General features: G+C 40.2%; 1 protein-coding gene across 1 annotated transcript; it reads left to right on the top strand.

Annotated features, from left to right (window-relative positions):
* The first annotated feature begins 441 nt into the window (after nt 1-441).
* On the top strand, nt 442-4,697 carry LOC146806143 (olfactory receptor 52P1-like). The gene is made up of 3 exons (XM_085620588.1): nt 442-1,593; nt 3,789-3,916; nt 4,249-4,697. Exon 1 carries the CDS (start codon nt 442-444, stop codon nt 1,444-1,446), a length of 1,005 nt encoding a protein of 334 aa, XP_085476714.1. The 3' UTR covers nt 1,447-1,593; nt 3,789-3,916; nt 4,249-4,697.
* Nucleotides 4,698-10,885: the final 6,188 nt, after the last annotated feature.

Here is a 10,885-nt window from a genome sequence, read left to right as displayed (position 1 = left end):
TTGTATAGTTGATTTTTTGTTTCTACTTACATGTATTGTCTACTTATTCTTACAATAAGCAGACTGATGCATTGGAAGAGAAGGAAAACAACAATATCTGACTTTATGACAAAACCATGTGTATTCTACATGTGTCATAACTGCAGGGTATGTAAACTAGGTCTAAACAAGCAGATCAACTTAAAGGGTGAAATATTTTTCTAAACCAGTGCTTGAAGTGCATTACTTACAGTTTTACTACAGAGACCCAGGTATCCAACACTTAGTGAGAAAGTAATATTAGACCATAGACTGTAAGCTCAATGCACTGACAAATACTGTTTTTGTAATATATGCACGTTGTACTGCACTATAGGATTTGGTAAATAATAAACATTGGTGCTTTTGTTTTCAAGGAACAGATGCTTCCAATGGAACGGTTCCAGGCACTGGCACAGTAGCATGTCCATGTTAAATAGCACCAAAGTTCTGTCATCGACCTTCATCCTGATTGGTATTCCTGGGCTTGAGGAAGCACACTTCTGGATCGCCTTCCCAATGTGTTCCATGTACCTGGCAGCACTCTTTGGAAACTGCATCATTCTATTTATCATTAAAAATGAACCCAGTCTTCACCAGCCCATGTTCCTGTTCCTGTCCATGCTGGCAGTGATTGACATTGTTATATGCACATCTACATACCCCAAAATACTCTGTCTTTTCTGGTTTAGTTCTACCGAGATTGCTCATGACTCCTGCTTTATCCAGATGTTCTTCATCCATGGCTTTTCTGCAGTGGAGTCTGGGATCCTTTTGGCAATGGCTTTTGACCGCTTTGTTGCAATCTGCAATCCACTGCGGTATACCACCATACTTACCAATACCATTATTGTTAGGATAGGGCTGTTTGCTGCAGTGAGAGGGATCGGCTTTATGACACCATTAACATGCCTAGTTAAGAGACTTGTGTACTGTGGAGACAATGTTATCCACCACTCCTATTGTGAACACATGGCTGTTGTGAAGCTCGCTTGCGGGGATACAACACCCAACAATGTGTACGGCATCACAGCTGCAACCTTTGTCGTTGGATCTGACTCTGTCTTCATTGCCGTTTCATACATTCTCATCCTCAGGTCCATATTTGGTCTTTCATCCAAAAAGGCACGCACCAAGTCTCTGAGCACATGTGGGTCACACATTTGTGTTATTTTATTGTTCTACACACCAGGACTTTTCTCTTTTTACACACAACGGTTCGGTCATCATGTCCCTGCCTACATCCACATTCTGTTGGCTGATTTATATCTCTTAATTCCGCCTATGTTGAACCCCCTCATCTATGGCATGAAAACAAAACAGATTCGAGAGAAAGTTGTGAAGGTATTTGTTGTCTCAAAACCCCCACTCTCTAAAACAAAGAATAAGGAGACCTGCAGAATTGAAGACATGAAAGAGACCTGCTAAAAACCAAGATAAGATTAAAGATACACATCGTACAGATTCTTTCAGCTGGTGGAGCCACTTTCTTACACAGCCATACTTTCCAGTCATCTCCTTTGCTCACGCAATCCCACCAACTAAGAAAACTAGTAGGCCACTCTGTTTCCAACGGTGAGTATTGTGTTGAACAATGCTGTTATCTGTGAACTAGGATCTCATCCATTGCAAAGTTTAGTTCTGTTACAACTATTGACAGTGGCTATAAGGTACAGAGTGGCACACACTTCTAAGGGGTACATCCTGGTGGTGGGATTGCACAGTGATCACTTTATTTACATGAAGTACACTCATTTTCACTTCCATGTGATAGCAAACCCAGCACGTACTGTGGAACCTCAGACCTTGTTGTGAGATGTATATTGTCCCTGAGCATCGGTGCATATTAGATTTTTCATCTTCTCAACTCATTTTCTGTGCCCCTTGTTTTGTTAAACAGAATCTACAAGGATGCATACAATGCTCCTACTTAGCAGTTGGTCAGGCCACTCTTTTAAAGCAAGGACCAAGCCATCATATTCTGTCTTGCTGACAATCGCCGGCAGCTTCTGGTCACACACCTGATAAGGTTATTTAGTGGTGGATACTTCAAACAGGGAGTATACATTAAATTCTTGCCAGCCAATGATAAGGGATACTGGATTCTATTAGATACATCTGACAAACCTACATAAATGTTCAATACCATTTATTTCAAAGTTCTTTGTAGTTGTTCTATTTTGCAATAGTCAGTCCATAGGTCATTTGAAGGCAGTTCTGGCCTTTTTCATGCTCCAATCAGATTGCTCCATGGATAGTCTTTGTTGTGTGCTTCAAAAACTTAAGGTGTATTGTAGCCAGGAGTATCCTGTCAGGAGAAATATAAAACAAGGGTAAAATGTAAGAGATGCCTGACCCACCTACCTTCCTCTGAGCAATGGATGAGGAAAGAGCAGGGGAAATTCCATAACCAGCAATGTGTACTGTTGCCTCATCAATCTAATATCCAAAATTCTGACATACTATAAACAATTCTTTTAATGTGGCTAGGAAGATTTACAATTCACTTATGTTGACTGTGCTCTCATCATTCCTGTGTTTTAGATAACATGTGTGTCAAAAATAAAATAATAATTCCATTCTAGCTACGGTCACATGTGCCACACATGCTTCATACACATCCATTTTATACACTCTTTGGCAAAAATATATGCACTCATGTCCCACATGAATGTGCAAATGGACTGTTTGCTTTGACCTGGTAGATCAATTTCTAAAAGGTTGAAGAGGTGAGTCGGCGATTCTCTCTCTCAGTGCCAATTAAAAAATGTCTGTTTTTGCACTGCAATATTTATTGCTGCCAGTAATCTGATTGCTCTACAGCCTGATCAGTTAACATTAGCCATGCTTGGTAAAGAGGTGCTCATGATTTGCCCATCAAAACCACAGAACTCCATTGCAGGTGTTAATCAGTGTCATAAGCACGCATGCATCCAGGGCAGATTCATGATTGTTATTGTGTGATGAGGAATGTGTCAAAATCATTTTGCTTAAGATGATGAATTTGAGACAGGAGCACTTACTCTGAAGAGTAATGGAGAGTTCTTTCTACTTCCATTCATCATTAACATTGATTGCCACCAATGTCAAGGAACTTTTTTAAAACAATGGTTACATTTTAATAGATCAAATCATTTTAGATGACAGACATCTTCACACGTTTGAGTGATTTTGATGTATATCATTTACTCAAATAGGGTATCGGAAGGAGATGTAAAAAGTGTCTCACTCGCTTAAAATATACAGAAACCTTCATTTATAACATGTTTGCAGATATTTTTTAATCAACGGATTAATACTCACAATATAGTAAATAACTAAGGAAATGTTTTGCAATAAAATAAATCTGCTTTTTAACAGTAGTAAACACCCATAAATTATAATCCTTTAATATCTGGAAGAGTAAGTCATTTCCCCTACTTAATATTAATTTGAGGCATGCCAATGTATATGCAGTATTCCAACTATAAAATAGAGGTTCATTTAATACATTGATGATCATACAATATGAGATGATTTTTTTTTAAATGTGAATGTTATCATACCTTTTACAATTACAATGTCTTGGTTCTGTTCTGTAAATTGATAATTGTATGTTGAGAATGTTTACAGCAGTTTGTCATAGATTTTACTATTCATACATATCATAAATATTGAAAATACATTTTTGCTATTATTTAAGAAAATAGGCAGTACTTGTTATGTCATAAATTATATTGTTAAAAATGACCGAATGTACTTGTTTTTTCTTGTTCTTATTTCTTTTGCAGGTTCAGTTACTGATGGTATAGAAGGATCTACATTAAATGAGGCACTTGTATAATCCTTCCTTAAATACTGAGCATGGATGATGACACATGCACCCACCTTTTTCAAGATGTTAGAGGTGATTACAGAGGTAAATACATTTACCATCAATCAGGCACACTGGCTTGTTCAATAGGTACTATATTCTCTGCAAAGAAAATAGAATTAGAAGATGTTGATCTGTAAATCTTTGAGAACTAAAAATGTATTGATAATGTAGTAAAGCATATTGTCAAAGAAATTCAAGAAGACTTGAATGTCATTATGCAGACTATGACAGAAATGGGAACAAATGGCACAGATACGATAGAACTCCTGCAATGGACATTAAACACCATGACACACCTTGCAGGTGTCTGTTATAAGAAAATCAATCATGGAGGACATTAATAATGAATTAAAACTTTTTTCATTTTACATTAGAACATACTTATTGAGGATGGAAAGACAGACTTGATGCATCGTTTTGAGGCTACACAATCACTGGGATAACAAATGACCATTATGACAGTAGACGTACATCAAATGATCAGAAGCTTCACTAAATCTCATGCAGACATTGCTTCAGCAATGGTTCACAGTGTAGATACATTGAAATGACATTCCAGAAGTATGTCAAATTCAGAAGTATATGTATCAAAAACAACATCTGCATCTACCTCTCAGGGGCATGAAGATTCTGAGAGTGATGATGAGTTCCATGTTCACAGTCTATGGCACTGTAAATGTACAAACATCTAATGTATTTACTTTATTGTATTTGTGTCATCCTCCTTATTTTGTGCAAAATGTTTTCATTTCAGTAACAAAAACAGTTCTTTGTGATGTTCAAACTGCATACACTAAGTTAGGTTGTGTAACAGTACAACATTCTTTCCAGCTGAAATAATAGTTGAAATAAATATCTAGTCATGTAATGTTGGTACCAATATGCTCACCTCTTGTTTTGTGAATTTCTTTTTGTAAATAAATATTTTATTTATTGGTTAATCTAATTGTTTTATGATAATTATATATTTTGCACTGCAGTTATTATTTTTAAGCTTTTTACAGGTAGAATGATTTGTTTATGAAGTTCCACATGTACATGCTGAGCCTGCCACCGGCTTCTAGTCCCTATTTGTTAGTATTGGCTGGTGTTCCCAACCTTGCTGAGGGACAGAGGGAATCCTGGTCCGACCTCCGCAACAAATCTGTAGATTGGCTACGCAAACATAAAGGTTTCCACCCCTCTTCAATGAATGACATCATTATGGCGAGGAGAGTAGGGTGGGTTGGCCACGCGGACAAGAACATCAACGGTGACTGCATTGTCCTCAATTTTTGTAGACCACACACGGTCCGTCATTTACTTAGTACTCAAGAGCAATCTTTTTCACAACATACCGACATTTGCGCACTCCCCTTAGGTTATTTTTACAAACCACCAGTTTCATCGTTTAGGGATGCTAATGTAATACCCTTGGCAGCAAATAGGTTCCACGCACTTTCCAACTTGGACGCTCAGGATTGACAACCACTGTTACCGACTAATTTACAGGCCTATGCGGAGGATCACTCAGATATCGTACTACCATCTTCTAATGATAAATTGGCTCCAACTTTGGTAAACATGGGCGCCAACCTGAGCATCCTAAGTTGGAACGTGGCGGGGCTTCAATCCAGGCTTGGAGAACAAGATTGGTTGCGCATAGTAAAGGAACAAGACGTAGTCATGTTCCAGGAGACCTGGGCCACCGATGAAATTCATATCGAAGGGTTCCATTGTTTTAGTATGGTAGCCCCCACCCCTAAATTGGGAAGACCATCAGGGGGCTATTCATTGGGATTAATGTGGCTTAAGGTTCTCCCAACTAATAGTAGAAACTATCAAGTTGTCTTTTTTAAAAGGAAGGTTTGTTTATATTTGGTAAATTTTTATAACAATGACTTTTACTCTGTTCCTAACAGGAACTTTATTGGGCTTTTTGACTTTATTTCTCACTTAGATAGTCAGCAAAACATGGAGGGACCTATGGGGATTCTTTTGGGAGGAGAATTCAATGCTATAATTAATGGCATGGCGCATGGTAAAGGAACAAGCAATCCTGGGCCCTCATCCCGTAGGGGAGAAGAGTGAATGGCCGCTGAAGTAATTGCAACGGATTATGGGGATCATAACCACATTAAAATAGTGCTGAGCTCTGCACCTCGGCCTGTGTTTTCCCTCGAATGCGGAGCAAAAAATCTTATACCTTCAACTGATAACCTGAGATTAGCTTGGAAGGGCGTTGACAGCGGCAAACTTTTTAAAACGTTAGTTAGAGGTAACATGCATCTTAATAATTCCTGCTTGTCACTACATACTGCACATACTGAGGTAGTTCAAGATTTTTCAAAACTGTGCCTACCTATCAAAACACTCCTGTTGAAACCTGCCTTATTGGCAGTAAACAATCCCAAATGGTTCGACCGTGAGTGTACATGGGCCAATAGAAATCTTCGCAGGGCAGTGTCACTTAACCCAAGGTGCGCCACAGACGTAAAATCAGCAAGGAGGGAATATAACATAGCAATCCGGAAAAGGAAGGGAACCCTCCTAAACAAACGCTGGGAAACCCTATCCCAGGCTGTAAGTACAAACAAGCATTTGCAATGCAATAGGTCTCGCATTTGGGAGAGTTAGACCTATCGGCCTTGTAAATGGCAATATCTTTTACCCATATGTATTTTTTTGGAGTGGATGGATGCATATGGTGTGGAGTAGAATGATGTGGGTTGAATTGGTTTTGTTAGTTGTGGAATTGTGTGGTGTGGATTTGTGTAGTGCAATTATGTGGCATGGTGTGCAGTGGAATTATGTGGATAGTAATTATGTGGCATTGAGCGTTATGGAATCATATGGATTGGGATTGTGCGTCATGAAGTGGAATTATGTGGAATGGTATTTTGTGTTGTGGAGTGGTAATTGGAGTTTAATTATGTGGTGTGTTGAATTTTGTGGCATGATGTAGAATTCTGTGGTATGGATTGGATATATGTGGTGTGTTGTGTAACTGTGTTGTTGAGTTGAATGATGTGTCTTGGTGTCCAGTTATGTTGTGTGAAATGTAAATGTGTGGAGTTGAATTGTGTGGCGTGATACTGTGTGGTGTTGAGTGGAATTATGTGGCATGGTCTGGAGTATCTATGTGGATTGTTGCTATGTGACAGTGGTTTTATGTGGCATGTATTGATTTGGTATTGAGTAGAGTGTAATTATGTGCAGTTGAATGATGTTGTGTGTAGTGGTATGATGCCTGTTATGTATTTCATGCTATAATCTCACTTTAGGTTAGGTGATTTCACGCTGTTATTGAAGCCCACCTGTGATACATTATCAACTGGTCACAGTCTCTAAGTTGAGGCCACCACGAGAAAGAACACCTCGGACAAAACTCTGGCAGCTCTGCCGATTTACGTGCTTTTCATGTAACCTACCACTGAGCTTGGCAACGCTGTACACATACCTCTGCTACACAGAGACACAAACCAGAGCAGAAAGAACTTACCCATCGCGCCTAATAAATACCCTCTACCCGTACTTCAGTCTTCAGACAGTACCATTTAAACGTGAAGCGCTTATTAGGTAACGTTTTTCCTATGTAACATTTAAACTATAAAAAAACAAATAAACAAGTCCTTTCCTACAGTCAATTTATATGGCTGTTAAGGAGTGCTTCCAACCCCATCTATTTTTCGCAGGTAGTGGACACGAGGCTCAAGGAAATGTAGAAATTAGTGTCACAGCCCTCCTGGAATTAACAGATTCATTAGTGCTTTATTAATCGAAGTTTAGGCGCAACTTTCAAGCATGCACCAAAAGTTGATGCATGGCTTTCTCTATGTGATGCACTTCTCGCGGTAAGACCACAGGCATCAAAGTGGTCATGAATAGGCCACAGAACCCATTTGATTCACTTCTCCTTGGAATTGCCATCTCTCTATGTGAGAAGGACACGAACACTCCAATTGTGGGGTTTTCTTTTACAGATCAGGGAATTCTGGGACGTGCAGTGCTTGATTTGATTTCCCTGCACCCAAATCACCACGGCCATCAGATGCCTCCGTCTTAGAACATGAACAGGAACCGAATAAAATCCCCCAAAATTGTGCCGGTAATTAAAAAACACAAAAACAAATGCCAAGCAGAGAATGTCAAATACGGAGCAGAGCTAGAAACACAAGAATTTCCGCAAAAATAAGGCCTGTGATGAACGAATACATGTAAGTAAGCTTGGGACAAGAGCAGGAAACAAATTCAACAAAAAATGTGCTGGTAATAAAGGAAAACAGGCGGCAAACAGATAAAGTGGCAAATAGGGAGCAAAACAATGTAGGGACAGATTTACAAGCCCGTTGCGCCACTTTTGCGTCATTTTTCCCATGTTAAAAATTATGCAAAAGTGGCGCAAGAGGCTTGTAAATCTGCCCCTAAATGTTTAAATACAAAGTGCGACAATGTTCTTGATTTCACAAACTATTTAAAGCTTATACAAAGGATTTACGATGTCCGTTTGCAAGAATATGAAGCTAGTCGTCGGTGCACGTTTTCAATTAAAACACATGAATAAAACAACAATAAAAATAATAAGTTAGACAGGAGGGTCCGGGAGTGATGACAGTGGGAAGGAGAGAACCACCGGATGGCGGAGGGAACCATATCGGTCGAGAGTGGGAGTGAGAGATAGATGTGGGAAGCACCACGTTACGATGGCCTAAACTGGATGCCGACCCTAGGAAGTACTACAAGTGATAACCCGGAACAGACACAATAAGAACCCTGATATAACAAACATTGCCAAAATACATCGGTTTGGAAAGGATGTGGCGCAGCGACCAGAGCTGCTGACTCAGATGCTGGGGATCCTGCTTCGAGTCTCGGGGCCTCAACATCGTGTGATTCTGGACAAATCACTCAGTCTCTCCAAAAGGTTCCAATATTAAATCTATTCAAATCAATACTATATCTACAATGTAGTCCTTTATTTAAAGTCAGGGTCACAGTGTCTACCCTTTGGGAGTAGTAAGTTATCCGGTAACCTTACCAAGGACATGAACAAATGTGCCAAGACACACCATGGACCTCAACCGCTCGCAATCAAGCAGGATATTTTAACTCCCGGTTTTCGATAGATCTCAGACATCCATCTGGCTATACTGCGTTTCCGTTTTAATACAATGAAGGGAAAACTAATGTTGGCTGCACTGTTTTTACATCCTGAAACTTGATTACACCCAATGAGCAAGTATTGAAAGTACACGGGTTTACAACACCCTGAACGGCAAATCCAAAACAAGCATTTGCAATGCAATAGGTTTTGCATTTGCGAGAGTTTGACCTACTGGCATTGTAAATGACAGTGGCTTTTATTAATTGTCATTTAAAATGCCAATCGCTCAAAGTCTGGCAAACACGAGACCTACTGCATTGCAAAAGCGTGTTACTACAGTGGCAGCCGAGGAAAGCATGCCTACAGGAAGTCAAACATCAATTGCGACACATTCTGACTTGGTGCAGCTGTGTTGCCCTAAGGAGCTCGGCCCTTGTGCCCCGCCCTCTCCCCATAGCATCGTCCAAACAGCCGGCACACAAAATGAAAATGGTGTACCCTGCAGTTAAACAGATATAACGTTAAACAAGGGGCACCGGAGGAATGGTCCAAATATAAAACAGAAAGTGAAACACTTACTTTCACGTGATGCCTGTCACAGCAGCCCGATTTTGTAGTGGGAGGTGGAGGCTTCTTCACCGGGCTCGTCACTGATGATGTACATAGAGAAGCTGGAGAACAGGGTTCGAGCCTCGGCTTCATTATTTAATTATAAAAAAATAAACAGCGATCTCCGACGAGGAGGGTGGGGAGAGATAAATTAAAAAAATAATATACATGGAGGGGGAGACAGATACAATTTTAAAAAAACACGGTTGAGACGGACAAATGTAGCATCTGAAACCAAGTACAGCAAATGGTGCGATGAGGTGGCTCAACAATTAATGCTGCTGACTTTGGTGCAGGAAAACAGGGTTCAAGCCTAGGCTGAGCTGCATCATTTAAATGTAATTCAATTATGATTAAATTAAACGTAATTAAATAAACAGGGTCGGGTAAGTGCCCGCGAAAGTGATCGCAATCACGATTACGATCGCGTGCAACGGAGGGCGCGCGTGCACGTTCACGTGCACTGTAGCTTTAGGCCACGGCAGCACTTTGAAAAAGCCTGTTTACAAAATGTCTCGGCCAGAGCAGCGCAAGCGCTGAATCAGGCGAGACCTAAAAAGGGCAACATTTTTTGGTCCGCAGTAAGGGAGCTTCGATCGATGGGTCAGCTACTAACTCCCATTAGTTGCAATATATCAAACGAGACCTGGGAAAACCATTTCTCAAAAATGTAGACTACCCCGCAACCAGAGCTTGACCAATATGATTATGACCCTTTTACCACTATTGAGTTAACTATCTCTGACATAGAAGAGGCTATCCAACAGAGCATTGGGAACAAAGCACCTGGCCCAGATGGGCTAACAATTGATCTAATAAAATGGAAACCAGACTTTTGGACCCCACTACTTTTAAATGTTTTTAATAGTTTAACACATGCTACGTTACCAGACACATGGGCTAAGAGTATCATAGTCCCAATTTTTAAAAAGGGAGACCGGTCCCAGCCTAGTAACCATAGGCCGATCTCATTATTTGATAACACTTTTAAAATATTGGGAAGAGTCCTGTATAATAAAATCTCAACCTGGACAGAGGAAAATAGTATCTTAGAGCACTGTCAGCTAGGCTTCCGTAGCAAGGTGGGTACCAATGAGCAATGTCTCAATCTCAATTTGGTTATTGGGAAATACACCATTGCACGGAAATCCCCGGTCTATATGGCGTTTATGGACTTGTCCTCTGCGTTCGACCTTGTCAATAGGTCGAAGCTCTGGGCAATTCTTTTGGCATATGGTTTGGACGAACCTCTGGTACATTTCCTAGCTTACCTCCATAAAGACCTCCAGGCGCAGGTGCGGATCGGCATGAGTGGCGAG

The sequence above is a fragment of the Triturus cristatus genome, chromosome 8 (assembly GCF_964204655.1).
Source record: "Triturus cristatus chromosome 8, aTriCri1.1, whole genome shotgun sequence".
NCBI lineage: Eukaryota > Metazoa > Chordata > Amphibia > Caudata > Salamandridae > Triturus > Triturus cristatus.
The sequence above is the reverse complement of the archived record's forward strand: the minus strand, read 5'-3'. Positions and strand labels throughout refer to the sequence as shown.

Excerpts from the sequence above, each read along its gene's own strand:
- LOC146806143 (XM_085620588.1), top strand. The coding sequence starts at position 442 with ATGTCCATGTTAAATAGCACCAAAGTTCTGTCATCGACCTTCATCCTG.